The 22,846-nt window shown below is 37.9% G+C and overlaps 1 protein-coding gene across 5 annotated transcripts in view; it reads right to left on the bottom strand.

The window, feature by feature from the left end:
- Positions 1 to 22,846, bottom strand: part of LOC106058073 (small G protein signaling modulator 3-like) — a 48,915-nt gene that overhangs the window by 10,564 nt on the left and 15,505 nt on the right. For all 5 annotated transcript variants that reach the window (XM_056018760.1, XM_056018759.1, XM_056018758.1 and 2 more), the window contains exons 12-18: positions 22,501 to 22,689; positions 21,520 to 21,675; positions 20,449 to 20,612; positions 19,745 to 19,838; positions 19,165 to 19,284; positions 18,533 to 18,618; positions 17,965 to 18,087 (exon numbers count right to left, since the gene is read on the bottom strand). In XM_056018760.1, coding sequence (XP_055874735.1) covers positions 17,965 to 18,087; positions 18,533 to 18,618; positions 19,165 to 19,284; positions 19,745 to 19,838; positions 20,449 to 20,612; positions 21,520 to 21,675; positions 22,501 to 22,689 — 932 coding nt within the window. The remainder of the gene's footprint in view (positions 1 to 17,964; positions 18,088 to 18,532; positions 18,619 to 19,164; positions 19,285 to 19,744; positions 19,839 to 20,448; positions 20,613 to 21,519; positions 21,676 to 22,500; positions 22,690 to 22,846) is intronic.

The raw sequence follows: 22,846 nt of genomic DNA, 5'->3' as shown, positions 1-22,846 counted from the left end.
AGTGAAGGTGATGTCAGTGAAGATAATGTCAGTGAAGGTGATGTCAATGAAGATGATGTCAGTGACGATGGTGTCAGTGAAGGTGATGTCAGTGAAGGTGATGTCAGTGAAGATAATGTCAGTGAAGGTGATGTCAGTGAAGATAATGTCAGTGAAGGTGATGTCAATGAAGATGATGTCAGTGACGATGGTGTCAGTGAAGGTGATGTCAGTGAAGGTGATGTCAGTGAAGATAATGTCAGTGAAGATAATGTCAGTGAAGGTGATGTCAATGAAAATGATGTCAGTGAAGATGGTGTCAGTGAAGGTGATGTCAGTGAAGGTGATGTCAGTGAAAATGATGTCAGTGAAGGTGATGAAGATGACAACAAAGAAGCACACGTTTAACGTTTCAACCTCTGAACTTGTGACTGGCCTTTTGTTTTCTAACAGCTTACATGTTCACAATCGACTTGTTTCTCTGTTAGTTTTAGGGAAAGTTCTTTGAACTCTTTCTTTCCTAACTGACGATACCAACGTTGATTCCACTAGCATGTGGTAAATGATTACGAAAGAGTTAAATTATTTCTCCAAACAACACGCTGAGAACATTGGCGGACTCGAACGGTTCAAAGACTTTTGATATTTTTGTTTCTTCATTTCTTTGAACAAGACCTTGAGAACAATGGTGGACTCGAACGGTTCTAAAGACTTTGATACTGACTCTTAACTCTAAACCATACAAGTTTCTCGTCTATTTGATCACAGTCCTGCACACGTCAGTTTGAGGAGCGTTGCGGCGTGGGTGTCAATGCCAAAAACAATCATAAATAACAACCTGCCTCTAACTAGCCCCTGACAGCTCGAAATAGTGCACTTTCCAAATTTCACTTGAGGCAAAAACAAAGCTCGTAAAGCATGAACGGTCTAAAAGATATGATTTGGCCTCTCCACAAATAGTCTTTATGTTTTATAGCCTTCCAGTGTTGAATAAGTGACAACTCACACCGGGACATAATGGGTACTTGTGGAGGATTCTTTTTGAACGCCCTACCTTCACATTAGGTGTTGATAATTGAGGCAAACATCAGTCCAAGGATGAGGCATACAAAAGGATTAAAATTATGTCGAAAGAAAGACGGGTAGAAATGTAGAGTCTGATAGGCGAAGACGTATTAAGTTAAGCGCCTTCTTTAAAAGAAATGTCTGATTCGATCTTATTGTAGATGCTTCTCGTGCAAATAGTATGAAAATAAGTAAACGCTGAGAGCCCTTGCCGAAGACAGGCGCAAAAGACGAAACGAACATTTAAATAGACCCCGGTGGACAACGGCTTTGTCTGCGTTAGGTATGGCAAAATATCCAGGTCACAAATGTATTTGAATAGTAATGTGAAACACTGCACACATCCACACAAACACACACACATATATATATATAGAGAGAATTAGAGAGAGAGAGAGAGAGAGAGAGAGAGAGATATATATATATAGATATATATATAGATATATATAGATATAGAGAGAGATGATAGATAGACAGATATATAGATATATAGATAGATTGATAGATAGACAGACAGATATATATATATATATATATATATATATATATATATATATATATATATATATATATATATATATATATATATATATATATATATATATATATATATATATATATAGATAGATAGATAGATAGATAGATAGATAGATAGATAGAACAGAAAATAAGAATATCTTAGTTGTTTTGAAAAATGTGCATTCTAGAGAAAATAAGATTGACAGACCAAAAACACAATTATGGTAAAGTTGAACCCAATAAAAAATTGAACCCAATAAAAAAGTTGAACCCAATAAAAAGTTGAAAAAAAAAGTTATTAAACGAAACAAAAGATACACGTTTTTGTTTTTTTTTGTGTTTTTTTTTCCTCTACGGAAAGAAAATGTGGAGTGTACGTCTGTATTAACGACACCGCTATCGCGACATCATTTAGAATTAGAAGTACATTCTAGCAGGTGTTCTCCGCCCACTTCTGACGTCACGTTGGCTCGAACGAGAGTGACGTCACCTGCGCCGGTCAAGAGACCACGAGTTGTGCAGCGCAAGGCGTGAGATCATGACGTCGCTCTGAAGAGAAAAGCAAACGTCACGGCAAGGTGCCGGGAGGGGGGGGGGAGGGGGGGCGTCGAGAGATAGCAGTCGTCGATATGGAAGGCGAAAAGAAATTTCTCACAGAGAGATGCAGAGTGATGGAGTAAGAGAGAGAGAGAGAGAGAGATAGCGAGGGAAGAAGAGAGATAGGGAGAGAGAGAGAGAAAGCGCGCGCCCCGAAGCAGAGAAGAAAATAAATCTAGACGTTTGGCACACAATGACATACCTGGCGAGTCTAGCATACCTATCTCTCTCCCACCCCCCCCCCTTTCTTCTTAATTGACAGATCGATGACGGGTGTGGGAGGAGGGGGGGGGGAGTGGCATACACCCGAGGGGGAGGGGGAGGTATAGAAAACAAAATACAAATGCTCTACATTCTACAACTTCAGTGCCTCCTCTTTTTTTTTTTTGTTTTCAGATCGTGGATCAGTAGCGTCGAATCCCGAGGTGGACTGATTAGTGTCAGAAAGTCGAAATCTGTGTTGAAACCCAAAGGTCAAAGTTACTATATTTCAATTCTTAACTATATTTACAAAAGCTAAATGGTAAAAAAAAAAAGGGGGGGGGAGGGGGTAGAATTAGGATTCCAACATTAAAACAATGACAAAGAAAGAAAGAGTACACAAATCTATATTTTTAAAGTAGCAGGACCGTGATGTTTTGAAATTTTTAAAAAATCTGTCAATGACGACGTGTCTTTGGAAATTTTGAGCTATGCAGAAACTTGTTTACCAAGCTTATTATCAACTACTACTACAAATTGTGTCTTTGGAAATTTTGAGCTATGCAGAAACTTGTTTACCAAGCTTATTATCAACTACTACTACAAATTGTGTCTTTGGAAATCTTGAGCTATGCAGAAACTTGTTTACCAAGCTTATTATCAACTCTGTCTACTACAACTTTGTACATGTTATTTCCCCACTTCCTCGGATGAAGATGAAACTTTGCACAAAATATTCAATGTTCATAACAACACATGAATCAATAGAAAAATTCACCAACTATTAGTCTTTCCCCCAAGATTATGCATAAACTGTCTCATTTGTACGAAAATCGTTAGAGCCGTGTTCGAAACATGTGTCCAGTTTCCAGTTTTTGCCCCTGAAAAATTTGCAGCTGACGAGGAATAGTAAAAATATATAAAAAAAAAAAAGACATGGCAGCAAGTGTCTTGCAAAGACCGCGGCCTGAGACCAACACGAAAACCAGCGCCGAAGACAGACTTGGACTACGAGAAGATAACTGAAATCGACAGCTTCGTCAGTGTCTAACGTGACAAAATATGTAGGTCACAGATGGGTCTGCGCATCCACGTGAAATGCTGAGATTTTCCTTGACCTTCTTGCCCGAAGACAACCCGATAAAATTGAATATTTCAGTAGTAGGGCCCAGGTACCAGGAGATGAGAGACGTGTGCGGAATGTAGAGACATACAGCTGGAGGGCGGGGGGAGAGGGGAGAAGAAACGTAACAGAAAGAAAGAATGAAAAAAAAAACAACAACAACAAAAGGCAGAATAACAGAAAGGAAGAATAAAAGCAGGAGATATATCCGCATGTATTGTAAAACTTGTAGTCATTGTAATGGTTCCCTCCTTCATACAGACCCACACACTTACCACACAGACCCACACACTTACCACACAGACACACACACTTACCACACAGACCCACACACTTACCACACAGACCCACACACTTACCACACAGACCCACACACTTACCACACAGACCCACACACTTACCACACACACACACACACTTACCACACAGACACACACACTTACCACACAGACACACACACTTACGACACACACACACACGTCCTCCAGACGAAGAAGAAAAAAAAACAACAACTTGACACTTCGAAAATTGGCACCGTCTGACCAAAGTGTGGGGGCACACTTGAGGGTGGCGGGGAAGACATTTCGCTCCATTCCCTCAAAGAACATTAAAAGAGGCGCCCCCTCCCACCCCCCGATTTCATTTTCCAATAAAGGGTCTTCACCATTATGAGACACCTTTCTACATCCATACAGTTCAATTCAAGTCTGCTCTAAAACTAAAAAACAAACAACTTTATTTACAAAATCATAGGCTGGTCCAGTTCAAACTCCACACCCATCGAGACCAATCGTCATAGAAAGCCTAAGCACTGACCCGCAAACGTCACAACCAGTGGCGTAGCTAAGTATTTGTGGGCCCCCCGGGGGGGGGGCCTTGGCCTCTTTATTGGCCCCTGCATTTTGACATTCGACATCATGACATGGGATAATGGTGTAATATTAAATGTAAAAACAAAATTTCGGACGCTCATTTGGGGGCTCCTTTCAAGTGCGGGCCGGAGGGATTTTCAAATTTAGCCCCCCCACCCTAGCTACGCCACTGGTCGCAACCAGTTCAGACCAATAGCCCGCTGCCACGTTACAGGTCTGCAGGACGAGCTATTGGTCTCCACTGCCCACAGGTTGTGACGTTGCAGATTGAGGCCTACTGCACGAATGGTCTCGCACCAATCCGATGACCTCTTAGAGACCACAAGGGCGACAAGATGTGACCCCCCCAGGACCTAACAGTGTTTTGTGGACAAACGAATACCCAAACTAGACAACTTGCTCTATGCACTTTTAACTTTTATGTGCCAAAGTGTACTGACCACATTACTTTTAGCTGCACCTTCTTTTTTTGCTACATATTTACCGTTATATACTCATATGGTTAACTTTTAATTTTTTTTTTCAAAAACGCATTATTAAAAAAAAAATCAAATCCAATAAAAAAAAAAAAAAAACAGCTACAACGTACACAGCTAACAGTCCAATGGACACAGCTATAATGGACAAAAATAATTTAGTTTTTGTTTTTCAATTTGGGAATAATGAAAAAAAAAAAAACTGGGAAAAAAAAAAAGGGGGGGGGGGGGTGAATTCACGTTCGACTGCCTTCTGTTTGAAATGATGCAATTCCGTTAGGGGAAAGAGCAGATAACTCCAAGGCATAAGAATGGAAAGAATCCTCGCTTACGTGCCCTTCACCTGTTTTTTTAAGTCTAGCCAGATCCCGAACTGAAATACAAAAGAGCAAGAAACGAAAAGAAAAGACAAATGTGATTTCAAACCCGGCAGATTGTTAAAATACCCAGAATTTTTGGGAGTGAGTTCCGAGGACGGCAACTCTACGAGCAACAGGCTGGGAATGGAGGTGGAAGTGGTGGGAGGGGGGGGGAGGCTTCTGGATAGTATCAACAGATGCCACTATCGGGCGATGGGCTCCAGCCCCTTCCCTTTTACTGGTGATTTGGGGGGGGGGGGAGTAAATAGAAGAACTAAATATGTGGAAGAAATAGTACGTGTGTGTGTGTGTGTGTGTCATGGTGAGGGAGGGAAGATTCGGTGTGGGGAGAGGGTAAGTGAATAGGGAAGATGGGGGGGGGTGTAGGTGAGTGCGGAGTTCCAACTGATTGGGGGGGGGGAGGTGGAGGAGACGGTGTTTAAGGGGGGGGGGTATGGACGAGGAGAGAGGTAGCCAATACGATTTAAAACTAAATCAAAATATGTAGAAAGTAAGAGGTTTTCGCGACCAGCAGGCAAAGCGAACATACTAGATCTAGTAGCTATCGCCCAATACAAACAAGTAACCTACAAAATATTGCCCAATACATTAAAAACCCTGTTAAGTTATTGTCCAAGAGATACAAACACGCTAGAAGGTATTGTAAAAGGGTACAAGTACGCTAGGGTTATTGCCCATTATGCCCAGTACATACAAGTACTCTAGAATGTATTGCCCAATACATACAAGTACTCTAGAATGTATTGCCCAATACATACAAGTACTCTAGAATGTATTGCCCAGTACATACAAGTACTGTAGAATGTATTGCCCAATACATACAAGTACTCTAGAAGCTATTGCCCATTATGCCAAGTACAAATAAGTACGCTAGAAGCTATTGCCCAATACATACAAGTACTCTAGAAGCTATTGCTCAATACATACAAGTACTATAGAAGCTATTGCAAAATACATACAAGTACTCTAGAAGCTATTGCCCAATACATACAAGTACTCTAGAAGATAAACCAGATGTCTATGTCAAAAATGAGAGAGAAAGAAAGAAAGAGAAGAGTAACGCCCTATCACCTCTAGCCGTCCTTTATCATAAGATCATCATCTTGTAGCAACTAGACATCAATTTATTGACCACCATGAAGCAACTAGCCATCAATCTATTGACCATCATGTAGCTACTAGCCATCAATCTATTGACCACCATGTAGCTACTAGCCATCAATCTATTGACCACCATGTAGCAACTAGCCATCAATTTATTGACCACCATGTAGCAACTAGCCATCAATCTATTGACCATTATGTAGAAACTAGTCATCAATCTATTGACCATTATGTAGAAACTAGTCATCAATCTATTGACCATCATGTAGCGACTAGCCACCAATCTACTGACCATCATGTAGAAACCAGCCATCAATCTACTGACCATAATGTAGCAACTAGCCATCAATCTACTGACCATCATGTAGCAACTAGCCATCTACTGACCATCATGAAGCAACTGCCATCAATCTACTGACCATCATGTAGAAACCAGCCATCAATCTATTGACCATCATGTAGCAACTAGCCATCAATCAACTGACCATCATGTAGCAACAGCCATCTACTGACCATGTAGCAACTGCCATCAATCTACTGACCATCATGTAGAAACCAGCCATCAATCTATTGACCATCATGTAGGAACTAGCCATTAATCTACTGACCATCATGTAGCAACTAGCCATCTACTGACCATCATGTAGAAACCAACCATCAATCTACTGACCATCATGTAGCAACTAGCCATTAATCTACTGACCATCATGTAGCAACTAGCCATCTACTGACCATGTAGTAACTGCCATCAATCTACTGACCATCATGTAGAAACCAGCCATCAATCTATTGACCATCATGAAGGAACTAGCCATCAATCTACTGACCATCATGTAGAAACTAGCCATCAATCTTCTGACCATCATGTAGCAACTAGCCATTAATCTACTGACCATCATGTAGCATCAAGCCATTAATCTACTGACCATCATGTAGAAACCAACAATCAATCTACTGACCATCAAGTAGCAACTAGCCATCAATCTACTGACCATCGTGTAGCAACCAGCCATCAATCTACTGACCATCGTGTAGCAACCAGCCATCAATCTACTGGACATCATGAAGAAACCAGCCATCAATCTACTGGCCATCATGTAGAAACCAGCCATCAATCTACTGACCATCATGTAGAAACCAGCCATCAATCTACTGACCATCATGTAGAAACCAGCCATCAATCTACTGGCCATCATGTAGAAACCAGCCATCAATCTACTGACCATCATGTAGAAACCAGCCATCAATCTACTGACCATCATGAAGAAACGAGCCATCAATCTCTTTACAACTCCTGCTACACCTTATTAACCCCTTTCCCCTCTTGGGAACAACAAACTGCCAACAGATGACTACTTATCAAAAAGGAGAGAAAGAAGAGGAGAGAGAAAGGAGGGGGCCTCGCAGGTTGGCACTTCACAAATCTGGCGCGAGGTTAGCACGAGGAGGCGGGCGGGTGCCGCTTCTAACAACCTGCAAGTGTCTGTGTCGCACCTGTTCCGTGCGTCACGTGATGTCCAAACCGTTTCGACGATTGGTCATAGGAAAACAATGGCTGGAATTCAATGGAGAACAATCGGAGAAACAAGAGTCCTGCCAACTCTCATCAACAATCATCTCTTCCAGAGGAAAAAAAAAATAATTAAAAAGTTGGAAGATATTGATCGAAAGCTCAGTCAGTTCACGGAACAAATGGAATTCGGTTACATTTGGTAGAGTCGAATTCAGGACACACGACTTCTGAAACAGCAAAGTGAATCATTCTCACAGCAGAAGAGACAGATCGTAGGCAGAGCTGAAAATGTTAGATGAAAACTCGCGAGAAGCTTTAAGTTCAGTACGTTTGTATGTAGATACGCCTGTACGTGGATACGTCTGCACGTTGATACGTTTGTATGTCGATACGTTTGTATGTCGATACGTCTGCACGTTGATACGTTTGTATGTCGATACGTTTGTATGTAGATACGTTTGTATGTAGATACGTTTGTATGTTGATACATTTGTATGTTGATACTTTTGTATGTAGATACGTTTGTATGTAGATACGTTTGTATGTTGATACGTTTGTATGTTGATGCGTTTGTATGTTGATGCGTTTGTATGTAGATGCGTTTGTATGTAGATGCGTTTGTATGTAGATGCGTTTGTATGTAGATGCGTTTGTATGTATATACGTTTGTATGTCGATACGTTTGTATGTTGATGCGTTTGTATGTTGATGCGTTTGTATGTTGATGCATTTGTATGTTGATGCATTTGTATGTAGATGCGTTTGTATGTAGATGCGTTTGTATGTAGATACGTTTGAATGTAGTGACGTTTGAATGTTGATACGTTTGTATGTATATACGTTTGTATGTAGATTTAGTCCAAATCGGGGATGAATGAGCAAAGAAGTATGCATTACAAAGAATAAAAAAAAAATAATTATACAATTAAAAACAAAGTTTTGTTTCTGGTGGTAATGAGTTTGCATTACAGTGGTAGATCTCGAGAATGGTTTTACTAAATCTAGCCAAGCCAACAAATTGATTAACGATCCAAAAGCGGTATTGGCCTGAAGACAAGTTCTAAGCAAGGGGAGGTGATGTGAGAGAGGGGGGGGGGCTGTGGGTAGTGGTTTCACAAAGTAACAAGCAAAATTTAAAAAAAATCTTATACAAGGGAAAGAAATGCACATTTACAGCCTTAATTTTCAATACTGTAGGATTTATTTCACTTTTCTATAAATAAAATTAATTAATTTTTTTTTTGGGTTTGATTCATGTTTTGTAAGGATCAATGAATAATTGTGCAAAGATTCAACTTGATCCGAGAATCGGGGGAAATAACGCACGTACAACATTTGTACCAGACACAAAGACGGAGTAAATAGATTGAACATTGGGACATGAAAAGTAGAGTAGAGAGAGAGAGAGAGAGATGGAGAGAGGATAGGGATACAAGGTAGAGATACACTGTGACAGTAAACTACTGTGAGCCCCACTATCAGTACATCCCATACGTTCACCACTCACAAGACTATTCAACACTGTGGCCCAAGATGTGGAAAAAAAAAAAAGAGACGGCTTTGGGTATTCTTTGACAAAGTAATGAAAAAAAAAAGCAATCTCCATTCAATAATCTATAGTACATTACGCAACAGTTTAGTCTTTAAATGTAGATCTACTCGTAGCTGACCCCTGTAAAGTTTGCCAGCATGCAGAACAAACTGGTCATCATTGGGTCTGTTTCTGTTTCTATGGCTGAGTGGCCAGCACAGATACCAACTGACTTTACTTTTCCCCAACTAATGTCAGGTACCCATTAGTGCTAGGTCAAATCAGATGTGCCCTAAAGATCCTGAAATTGGGATTCAAACCCGGGCCCTTAGTTCAGAAGCCATTCGCTTAACCACTCAGCCACTGCACCTCCCGTCTTCGGGGACAGTTCTTTTATTTAATGCTGAAGTAGACGTGCCAGATCTGGAAATAGTTCTTCAGATCATTATCTCCTCCCAACAGCTAGTTCGAGAAACAACATAGAAAAACAATGAACAAAAAAAACCAAAAATACTCATCACATGTTCATCCCCAGGTAGACTAAATAAACTCTTGCCTTTTTCGATGAAAATATTGGTCAACAGGGCCAGACTTTCAAGCAACTCTTCACAATCTTAACACAATCTAAAGTCATTTCTTGTGCACCTTGATTGTTATATCCCAATGACACTTGGGTAACACAAGGATAGGATTAGGGTGTAATTATCTTCCTTTTTTTGAAGTAACGTCTGTAATTTATAAGATACATTACTTCCCCTGTTTTTTTCAGTACAGACGCAATAATTCTGCAATACATTCACAGGACCAAATAAAACAGACAAAAAGAGACCAGCTCGAAGTTTCATCCATATCTTTGACCTCCTTAAAGCTTTCCAAGTCAATGTCTCAGAAAAATTAAAAAAAATTAGCACACATATGCACTACTGCTGTACTATTAAGTACTATAGCTGCTGTAATCTGGCCAAAGTAGACTATAAGACAATACATAAGTAATGAGTAGATATAAGCTAAACATGTGCAGGTGTAGATAAAATGTTGTGTAGTGTGATAAAAAGTAAAACGTGTGTGAGGTAAACTCAAAGCAACAAAACAAGGCTTCAAGCATGCAAGAAAGACAACTACTGGTGCAATAATGTACAGTAAAGTTTCGAAGTTGTCTACCTTTTACAATACATTTCTAAATTTCACTTAGAAACTACAGACACTGCTTAAGTGACAACTTTTTTCAGAAAATAGTGTGGGCACACCCATGGAATCCCAGGAGTACTCAGATATTTTAAACCAAAGAAAAAAAAAACTTGACTACTAAGTGTTGTCAGTAAGTGCAAGAAAGTCTTTCTAATACTTCCACTTGTCCAATGAGTTGGTACACTTCAGTTTCAGAGCCCAAAAGGAGTCATGAATACCAGCAATAAATAGATAAACTTTCAATGGGACATAGACTTATGAGCCTTAGTAGATGGTCAAATGCTACAGCATCACAACAAAAATCAAACAAAGAAGTTTTCCATGAAGTGAATGAACTAGAACAGTGTTTCCCAAACTGTGTTCCGCAGAACCCTAGTATTCCAAGAGGGCCGAAAAGGTGTTTCACAGACTACTGGAATAATTAACTAGTAGGCCACTAAGTGAAATAATCTCTCTAAAAAATAAGCAAAAAGTGTAGCGCTAAATACTCAGAATGTGGGAAGTGTTCTGTTAAGAAAAAAGTCTGGGAATCACTGAGGTACAAGAAACTGTTGACAAAGTTTGGGAATCACTGGGGTACAAGAAACTATTGACAAAGTTTGGGAATCACTGAACTAGAAGAAACTATTGACAAAGTTTGGGAATCACTGAACTAGAAGAAACTATTGACAAAGTTTGGGAATCACTGAACTAGAAGAAACTGTTGACAAAGTTTGTTAAATGAGTTTTTTTTTTAAATTGTTTCTTGCGTGTTCTATCTGAAAAGAAGATCATTATGACCGAGCCTCCTGCAGGATGGCAGATTTTAGTGTTCGAACTAGGGACCATAACAATGACAGTGCAAAGTGCAAACCACTTGTCCACCCTTCTCTTCCCTACCTCATGTCCAGATTGCAGGAATTCTATTTAAATTATCAATTAAGAAGTGTCTGCAGTAGTGTAGTAAAAAGCTCATTTTCTATACATCTTCATACACTCATTTTTTGTTTTATTCAATTTATAAATACTGGCATGCTGTTAAGTGAGCCCAGCATTAGAGAATCAGCTTTGAGTAAATGGTGTTAGAATAACTACTTTGTGTAAATAAAGTGGACAGCATAAGCAAGCCATTATTCTAGCAGACAATATTGAAGACTGCTTGAACTGTAGAATTACATCATTTCATATTTATGTCTCAGATAGAGAATGTGTAGTAAGCAAATAGAGTTCAAACAAATGTAAAATCAATTTAGCAGGAGCTTTTCTTTTTTTTTCTGGCTACTCATAGATGGACTTGAAAGTAAAAACTACAAGCTAAATAGAAAATGTCTGCTGCATTGAGTTTGTTGTCAGCAGACAACATTAGATCAATCAATATTTTTTTCTTCAAACAAAAACTTGACTTGAGTCTCAACTCATAAGTTTACAGTTTATTTTAGTGAGATTTTTTTTACTTAATTGATTTGGAACTTTTTCAATTAAAAAAATTATTTTGAAATTGTAGACCATTATGAACTTTTTTTTTTTAACCAGTCTTCTGTTTTGTCAAGTCTGTCTGCCAAAATTATCTCAAATAATGAACTAGCTCACTCAGTAACATAATTATAAACAAGTAGTGGCTAGACTGGTCAAACTGTAACAGTCTAACTCCACCATCTTCCCTCTTTAAAGTCTGGGTATATGATCTCTAACAAGGGAAGCATCTGAATCAGTGGTTCTCATTAGGCATTTGTTTCGCACCAATCCGATGACCTCTTAGAGACCACAAGGGCGACAAGATGTGACCCCCCCAGGACCTAACAGTGTTTTGTGGACAAACGAATACCCAAACTAGACAACTTGCTCTATGCACTTTTAACTTTTATGTGCCAAAGTGTACTGACCACATTACTTTTAGCTGCACCTTCTTTTTTTGCTACATATTTACCGTTATATACTCATATGGTTAACTTTTAATTTTTTTTTTCAAAAACGCATTATTAAAAAAAAAATCAAATCCAATAAAAAAAAAAAAAACAGCTACAACGTACACAGCTAACCATCATGTAGCAACTAGCCATTAATCTACTGACCATCATGTAGCATCAAGCCATTAATCTACTGACCATCATGTAGAAACCAACAATCAATCTACTGACCATCAAGTAGCAACTAGCCATCAATCTACTGACCATCGTGTAGCAACCAGCCATCAATCTACTGACCATCGTGTAGCAACCAGCCATCAATCTACTGGACATCATGAAGAAACCAGCCATCAATCTACTGGCCATCATGTAGAAACCAGCCATCAATCTACTGACCATCATGTAGAAACCAGCCATCAATCTACTGACCATCATGTAGAAACCAGCCATCAATCTACTGGCCATCATGTAGAAACCAGCCATCAATCTACTGACCATCATGTAGAAACCAGCCATCAATCTACTGACCATCATGAAGAAACGAGCCATCAATCTCTTTACAACTCCTGCTACACCTTATTAACCCCTTTCCCCTCTTGGGAACAACAAACTGCCAACAGATGACTACTTATCAAAAAGGAGAGAAAGAAGAGGAGAGAGAAAGGAGGGGGCCTCGCAGGTTGGCACTTCACAAATCTGGCGCGAGGTTAGCACGAGGAGGCGGGCGGGTGCCGCTTCTAACAACCTGCAAGTGTCTGTGTCGCACCTGTTCCGTGCGTCACGTGATGTCCAAACCGTTTCGACGATTGGTCATAGGAAAACAATGGCTGGAATTCAATGGAGAACAATCGGAGAAACAAGAGTCCTGCCAACTCTCATCAACAATCATCTCTTCCAGAGGAAAAAAAAAATAATTAAAAAGTTGGAAGATATTGATCGAAAGCTCAGTCAGTTCACGGAACAAATGGAATTCGGTTACATTTGGTAGAGTCGAATTCAGGACACACGACTTCTGAAACAGCAAAGTGAATCATTCTCACAGCAGAAGAGACAGATCGTAGGCAGAGCTGAAAATGTTAGATGAAAACTCGCGAGAAGCTTTAAGTTCAGTACGTTTGTATGTAGATACGCCTGTACGTGGATACGTCTGCACGTTGATACGTTTGTATGTCGATACGTTTGTATGTCGATACGTCTGCACGTTGATACGTTTGTATGTCGATACGTTTGTATGTAGATACGTTTGTATGTAGATACGTTTGTATGTTGATACATTTGTATGTTGATACTTTTGTATGTAGATACGTTTGTATGTAGATACGTTTGTATGTTGATACGTTTGTATGTTGATGCGTTTGTATGTTGATGCGTTTGTATGTAGATGCGTTTGTATGTAGATGCGTTTGTATGTAGATGCGTTTGTATGTAGATGCGTTTGTATGTATATACGTTTGTATGTCGATACGTTTGTATGTTGATGCGTTTGTATGTTGATGCGTTTGTATGTTGATGCATTTGTATGTTGATGCATTTGTATGTAGATGCGTTTGTATGTAGATGCGTTTGTATGTAGATACGTTTGAATGTAGTGACGTTTGAATGTTGATACGTTTGTATGTATATACGTTTGTATGTAGATTTAGTCCAAATCGGGGATGAATGAGCAAAGAAGTATGCATTACAAAGAATAAAAAAAAAATAATTATACAATTAAAAACAAAGTTTTGTTTCTGGTGGTAATGAGTTTGCATTACAGTGGTAGATCTCGAGAATGGTTTTACTAAATCTAGCCAAGCCAACAAATTGATTAACGATCCAAAAGCGGTATTGGCCTGAAGACAAGTTCTAAGCAAGGGGAGGTGATGTGAGAGAGGGGGGGGGGCTGTGGGTAGTGGTTTCACAAAGTAACAAGCAAAATTTAAAAAAAATCTTATACAAGGGAAAGAAATGCACATTTACAGCCTTAATTTTCAATACTGTAGGATTTATTTCACTTTTCTATAAATAAAATTAATTAATTTTTTTTTTGGGTTTGATTCATGTTTTGTAAGGATCAATGAATAATTGTGCAAAGATTCAACTTGATCCGAGAATCGGGGGAAATAACGCACGTACAACATTTGTACCAGACACAAAGACGGAGTAAATAGATTGAACATTGGGACATGAAAAGTAGAGTAGAGAGAGAGAGAGAGAGATGGAGAGAGGATAGGGATACAAGGTAGAGATACACTGTGACAGTAAACTACTGTGAGCCCCACTATCAGTACATCCCATACGTTCACCACTCACAAGACTATTCAACACTGTGGCCCAAGATGTGGAAAAAAAAAAAAGAGACGGCTTTGGGTATTCTTTGACAAAGTAATGAAAAAAAAAAGCAATCTCCATTCAATAATCTATAGTACATTACGCAACAGTTTAGTCTTTAAATGTAGATCTACTCGTAGCTGACCCCTGTAAAGTTTGCCAGCATGCAGAACAAACTGGTCATCATTGGGTCTGTTTCTGTTTCTATGGCTGAGTGGCCAGCACAGATACCAACTGACTTTACTTTTCCCCAACTAATGTCAGGTACCCATTAGTGCTAGGTCAAATCAGATGTGCCCTAAAGATCCTGAAATTGGGATTCAAACCCGGGCCCTTAGTTCAGAAGCCATTCGCTTAACCACTCAGCCACTGCACCTCCCGTCTTCGGGGACAGTTCTTTTATTTAATGCTGAAGTAGACGTGCCAGATCTGGAAATAGTTCTTCAGATCATTATCTCCTCCCAACAGCTAGTTCGAGAAACAACATAGAAAAACAATGAACAAAAAAAACCAAAAATACTCATCACATGTTCATCCCCAGGTAGACTAAATAAACTCTTGCCTTTTTCGATGAAAATATTGGTCAACAGGGCCAGACTTTCAAGCAACTCTTCACAATCTTAACACAATCTAAAGTCATTTCTTGTGCACCTTGATTGTTATATCCCAATGACACTTGGGTAACACAAGGATAGGATTAGGGTGTAATTATCTTCCTTTTTTTGAAGTAACGTCTGTAATTTATAAGATACATTACTTCCCCTGTTTTTTTCAGTACAGACGCAATAATTCTGCAATACATTCACAGGACCAAATAAAACAGACAAAAAGAGACCAGCTCGAAGTTTCATCCATATCTTTGACCTCCTTAAAGCTTTCCAAGTCAATGTCTCAGAAAAATTAAAAAAAATTAGCACACATATGCACTACTGCTGTACTATTAAGTACTATAGCTGCTGTAATCTGGCCAAAGTAGACTATAAGACAATACATAAGTAATGAGTAGATATAAGCTAAACATGTGCAGGTGTAGATAAAATGTTGTGTAGTGTGATAAAAAGTAAAACGTGTGTGAGGTAAACTCAAAGCAACAAAACAAGGCTTCAAGCATGCAAGAAAGACAACTACTGGTGCAATAATGTACAGTAAAGTTTCGAAGTTGTCTACCTTTTACAATACATTTCTAAATTTCACTTAGAAACTACAGACACTGCTTAAGTGACAACTTTTTTCAGAAAATAGTGTGGGCACACCCATGGAATCCCAGGAGTACTCAGATATTTTAAACCAAAGAAAAAAAAAACTTGACTACTAAGTGTTGTCAGTAAGTGCAAGAAAGTCTTTCTAATACTTCCACTTGTCCAATGAGTTGGTACACTTCAGTTTCAGAGCCCAAAAGGAGTCATGAATACCAGCAATAAATAGATAAACTTTCAATGGGACATAGACTTATGAGCCTTAGTAGATGGTCAAATGCTACAGCATCACAACAAAAATCAAACAAAGAAGTTTTCCATGAAGTGAATGAACTAGAACAGTGTTTCCCAAACTGTGTTCCGCAGAACCCTAGTATTCCAAGAGGGCCGAAAAGGTGTTTCACAGACTACTGGAATAATTAACTAGTAGGCCACTAAGTGAAATAATCTCTCTAAAAAATAAGCAAAAAGTGTAGCGCTAAATACTCAGAATGTGGGAAGTGTTCTGTTAAGAAAAAAGTCTGGGAATCACTGAGGTACAAGAAACTGTTGACAAAGTTTGGGAATCACTGGGGTACAAGAAACTATTGACAAAGTTTGGGAATCACTGAACTAGAAGAAACTATTGACAAAGTTTGGGAATCACTGAACTAGAAGAAACTATTGACAAAGTTTGGGAATCACTGAACTAGAAGAAACTGTTGACAAAGTTTGTTAAATGAGTTTTTTTTTTAAATTGTTTCTTGCGTGTTCTATCTGAAAAGAAGATCATTATGACCGAGCCTCCTGCAGGATGGCAGATTTTAGTGTTCGAACTAGGGACCATAACAATGACAGTGCAAAGTGCAAACCACTTGTCCACCCTTCTCTTCCCTACCTCATGTCCAGATTGCAGGAATTCTATTTAAATTATCAATTAAGAAGTGTCTGCAGTAGTGTAGTAAAAAGCTCATTTTCTATACATCTTCATACACTCATTTTTTGTTTTATTCAATTTATAAATACTGGCATGCTGTTAAGTGAGCCCAGCATTAGAGAATCAGCTTTGAGTAAATGGTGTTAGAATAACTACTTTGTGTAAATAAAGTGGACAGCATAAGCAAGCCATTATTCTAGCAGACAATATTGAAGACTGCTTGAACTGTAGAATTACATCATTTCATATTTATGTCTCAGATAGAGAATGTGTAGTAAGCAAATAGAGTTCAAACAAATGTAAAATCAATTTAGCAGGAGCTTTTCTTTTTTTTTCTGGCTACTCATAGATGGACTTGAAAGTAAAAACTACAAGCTAAATAGAAAATGTCTGCTGCATTGAGTTTGTTGTCAGCAGACAACATTAGATCAATCAATATTTTTTTCTTCAAACAAAAACTTGACTTGAGTCTCAACTCATAAGTTTACAGTTTATTTTAGTGAGATTTTTTTTACTTAATTGATTTGGAACTTTTTCAATTAAAAAAATTATTTTGAAATTGTAGACCATTATGAACTTTTTTTTTTTAACCAGTCTTCTGTTTTGTCAAGTCTGTCTGCCAAAATTATCTCAAATAATGAACTAGCTCACTCAGTAACATAATTATAAACAAGTAGTGGCTAGACTGGTCAAACTGTAACAGTCTAACTCCACCATCTTCCCTCTTTAAAGTCTGGGTATATGATCTCTAACAAGGGAAGCATCTGAATCAGTGGTTCTCATTAGGCATTTGTTTTTAAAATGACTTCAAGAAGCAACTATTTAACAATGTAGAAGGGGGAACAACTCAAAACAGTGTCGCAACTTGAAAAAAAAAGGGAGAGAAGTGGTTCTGATGGTGAGAGTTGACAGTGCAGCGAGTCTAGACTCTACTTTCTTCACACGACAAACACCACGCAATGCACACAATAAATAAAAATGTCATTATATTCATACAACACCTATCAACTTATAACAGCAATACGGCTGCAATACTGACAACAATGATCAACACAAACAGCTGTACATTTACTATTCAACACGCAGCTAGTTCAAGGCCAACACCTACCTGAGTTCACACTTGATCTGGACCCAGCCGGGACTCTTCATGAAGGACCAAGGGTGATACCATTTCTCGATCACGTCCATACAGGAGCATAACGTCTCCAGCCACAAGTGCAGCACCTGCTCACTGGTAAAGGTGGATACAAAAACGATTGAATGGAAGATTATCGTGAAAAACTAAACAATCAAAAGAATGTTAAATTGAACTTAACTTTAACAAAAAATGTTTGAACTTTAATAAAAAAAAAAAGATTATCACCACTTCCTTCCATCTGTACACCGAAAACACCAAAAAGCTAGATCTAGATACTTTTAGCCCTTTTCGACAGAGATGAAAATCTCTAACAATGTGACAATTGAGAAATAAATATGTTAAAAAAAAAGGACTTAAAAAAAAAAAAAGAAAGGGGATTCAGCGACTTAAAGAAAGTTGCTTCTGAGTCATATTAAAATTTTCCAGTAAAAAAAGGTTTAAAAAAACTAGGTTTAAAATTGAACACTAGTTGGGTATAATCATGGGAATTTACAAGATTAGAGGAGAAAAAACACTTAATTTGACTGCAACTACTCACTTGAGACCACAGCATATGAGAGATCGGAATTTGACGTCCATCTGGGCATGGCAGGCATCATGACTTATGTTAACTGCTTGGACTGCCTGTATTACGGACACAAAGAGAGAAGCATGATGGCTAAACATTGTTGAAATACAGCAAAGAAAATTGGGCTCACTGACATACATTGTACAAAGAAAGTTGTTGTTTTTTTAAGTTGTCATTTTAAATCCTTCAGTGTAACAAGGAAAATAGCTAACAATTACTGATTGTAAGTGTCTATTTCACGATGATTGAATAAAAAAATGTAAATATTTTCCTTTTATTATCAAAACCGCTATCTTCATTTATTCATTAAATCAACGAAAAAAAAAATTCATTTCTTAAATTAAACTTATCAAAAAGTCTTTCATTTTCTTCATCCTTGGGCCCTACAGACTTCAGACACATAGGTTAGAGGGCCTCATAAAAAAAATCATAGTCCAATAGAAAAGACTGACTATGGCTTCATTATGCAGTTAGAAAATTTGAGATAACACAACATTATGAGCAGAAAATGGTCTGTAGGAGAATTAGAATTTCACTGTCATCTTTTGTTTTACACAATTTTAACCCCTGACAATTTTATAAACAGAGATTCAAACCCTTACCCTGTAGAGTACTTCTTCTGGGGTCAACACTTTGCCATCTTCATCCAGCCTGTAAGTCTTACACAGTACAAGCCTAGAGTAGACACTCTGGAAATCTTTCTCAACTTCTTTAGTGGCAGCCTGGAACCACGCACAAGAGATAGGTTAATGATAACTTCATTCTCACAGCAAACACCCCAGTTAAACTTTAGTGTGACATACAAAGTAAACACCCAGGTTAAACTTTATTGTGATATACAATGTAAACACCCAGGTTAAACTTTAGTGTGACATACACAGCTAACACCCAGGTTAAACTTCATTGTAACATACACAGCTAACACCCAGGTCAAACAAGTCATAAACTTAAAAATAGATGTTTGTAATGCCATAATCATTAAGACGACAGAGCAACAGAGATTTGTCTGCTGAGACAAATGTTTCGCTTTTGAGATCCTTGTTTGCACAGTTAAGGTATTCAGTTATTCACACTTAATAACAAATAGATTAAAATACATGAAAAGAAAGCAAAAGTGCCATAAAAAAAATTATTAATAAAAAAAGATGATAAAAAAAAAGTTTTACAAATGAATGAAATCACCTCTTCGATAAATAGCCAAGGATGGCAGTGACCTCCAAGAATAGTTGATTTCTTCAGTCCATGTTCAAATATAGCTTTCAACGCAGGACACAATCTGATGACGGCAAGAGTGAACAAAATAACATTATTTAAGTTGGTATTTATGACACCATTTATAACTAGGTTACCATTAAAGTTGTGAGTTCAGGCATTCTCTAGAATATTTCTTACTGTGCTAATGTACTGAGGTAAAGTTTTGAAAAATTTCACTATTTCCTACTGTGATAATACTAATACCTGTTCAGGTAAAGCAAGAAACATCGACAGAAAGTGTTTTTGTTCTCGAAAGTGTGGAATTAAATGTAACTTTAATGTGCTGGGTAAATTGCTGAGGAAGAAGCTGCCCCATATTATGCTGTATGCAAAGTGGAAGATGAGAATATGTGTATGTGCAAGTATCATGGAATATTCTGACAGGCTAACTTGGTTCAACAGAGGAATACAAGCCAATGCTGCTAAAAATTTTGTATAACACTCAAAGTCCACTAACAAAATGTTCTTGAATTATGGGACAAAGGAAGGAAACCTGATTACTGAGAACAAGCTATCTTATTTTGTGGAAAGTTCTTTTTACTAGTTCCTAAAATTAGTATAAAACAGCTGCCAACTTCTGATATATCAAACAACGTAAAAAAACAGGTTTAGGTTAGTGTTGCATGACTTACGTTCCTCTGACCAGGTCAGTAATTGCTTCTGTCACAGAGTCGTCCCCAGCCGACGTGTACTGCTTGCTTCGCTCATCCAAAACCTCAACAAACTTGGCAGGGAACCAACCCCTCAAACCATTCAGTTCTCCAATCCAGCAGTGCTCATCCCTCTGAGAGATAATCTGCAGACAAACAAGAGAATCAAACTAAATGAAAAAAAACAACAACATAACAGCTTAATAATTTAACAATAATTTTATTTGTAAAGCGCTGTTAACAAACAAAATGTAGGCTCAAGGCGCTCAGCAGCTAGTTGGAATGTAAGATATTAAGTCATATATCATTCACTAAGCCATGAGCATCCAGTAAACCAGCACTGTGGAGAATAAAGGTGAAAGGTCAATATTTGAGTATGCACCACTGTAGCTAGATTGGTTTAAACATATTTATAATTTTTTGGAACGTTGACACAGTGTAGGGGCCATATCAAGCTCATGTACTTACTTAAATCAACTTTCTAATGTAATATATGAGCTTTATGAAAGTACAAAATATATTTGAAGCATTGCCATTCTGCCATTATATCATGTATATGGAGCAAATTGTTTTGCTCAGCTTACAATGAATGGGTAAATATCTGCAAGAAAATTATCTATATAAATATATTGGCAGGCTTGCATTAGTCTGTATAGAAGTATTGCAAGCTCATTTTTATTATATGGATAATAATACCAATAATAATAATCTTTATTGTCCGAAAGGAAATTTGTTTTACAATTTGTGCATTACACCAAACAAAACATAACAATAAAAAACCAAATGTACATTCACACCAGACTCACTCATAATTTACATGTGAAAAGTTTATATCAGATTGTTTCTATTTAATGATTTAAATGCCAGGGGAACAATAGAGTTTTTGTGTCTGTTTGTCTTTGCTATTGGTGTCTTGTATATCTTTTGTGATGGTAAAATCACAAAATCCTGACCCAAAGGGAGATTCTTTATTTCTAGAATATTTTTAGCTTTTTTATGGATGTTTGTCTTAAATAGTTTTAGGTTTGTTTTTGGTGTTTATTTCAGACTCACCGTGATAATGTCATTTCTTCTAAAACCCAGTTCATCATCGTCATGTCTCTCAAAGTCCAACAAAGCCTTAGCTCTTCGATGTCTGTTTCTTGCTACGTTCACATAATTTTCCAAATCTTTAGCATGGCTTTCCATGCTGTAATCAGCTGTTAGGATCTACATGGAAAAAAGTGTTAAGATACAACACTGATAAACAACTTTAAAAAAAAAAAACACATATATACCAGCAAGGCAATAAAAAGCAACATAAAAACATAATGGCATAACTATAATAATAATAGTGTTCTTAAAAAGGTTTAACTAATCAGCATATAACACATGTACCGGAAGCTCAAATTGGAACCAGTGAAATCTGCCCATGTGGAGCATCACCAGAAAATGCCGACCACGTCCTCCAAAACTGCTCTCTCTACCAAGAGGCCCGTATAAGACATTGGCACCAAATCACCCCAATAGAAAGAAAACTATATGGAGAGCTCCCTGATTTGGAAACCACTGCGCAGTTCATCTCATGTATAGGTCTAGTCATATGAACACTCCAACATAACAATGAGAACGATGAAGAAGAAGAAGAATCAGCATATGAAAGAATTGGGAGGCGCAGTAGCTGAGCGGTAAAGAGCTTGGCTTCCGAACTAGGGGCGGGATTTGAATCCTGGGATTTTTAATTTCAGAATCTTTCAGCAAGTCTGAGTCCACCCAGCTCTAATGGGTACCTGGAAATATTTGGGGAAAAGTAAAAGTGGTAGGTCATTGTGTTGACCACATGACACCCTCAATAACCATAGGCCACAGAAACATATGACCTTTACATCATGTGCCCTATAGACCACAAGGTCTGAATGAAGAACTTTTTTTCTTTATATAAAAGAATTAAATTTGTTTAGAGATGAATCTCAACAAATTAAGTCAAATGGGATTTTTTAAAAAGTTTATTAATGTCAGATGCAACGTTTGATCAAAATATATTTTCTTGCTTACAACTTTACTGTTTTTCGGATCCAAACTCTGAAAATGTCTGGCTACTTGAAGTATGGCCTCACGGAGGTCTACCAGCAGCTCTGTCTGTCTAATGTTTTTAGCTTTGCCAAAGTCCTCCTCTTCATTGCTGCCACCCCACAGCACAGACATGAGTGACCTTGACCTTCTCAGGTGCCTCTTGTTTAGTTGCTAAGAAAAAAAAAAAAAAGAAAACAGCTGAACAGAATTAATTCAGCAGAATATATGAGTTGGACTGTAATAAGTTTGTCTTGTAGTTGTAGATGGCTGTCTGCTGACTTCAACGAATTACTATGGGGATATTTGAATGCCTTGTATGGGTGTACTC

The sequence above is a fragment of the Biomphalaria glabrata genome, chromosome 2, assembly GCF_947242115.1.
Source record: "Biomphalaria glabrata chromosome 2, xgBioGlab47.1, whole genome shotgun sequence".
NCBI lineage: Eukaryota > Metazoa > Mollusca > Gastropoda > Planorbidae > Biomphalaria > Biomphalaria glabrata.
The sequence above is the reverse complement of the archived record's forward strand: the minus strand, read 5'-3'. Positions and strand labels throughout refer to the sequence as shown.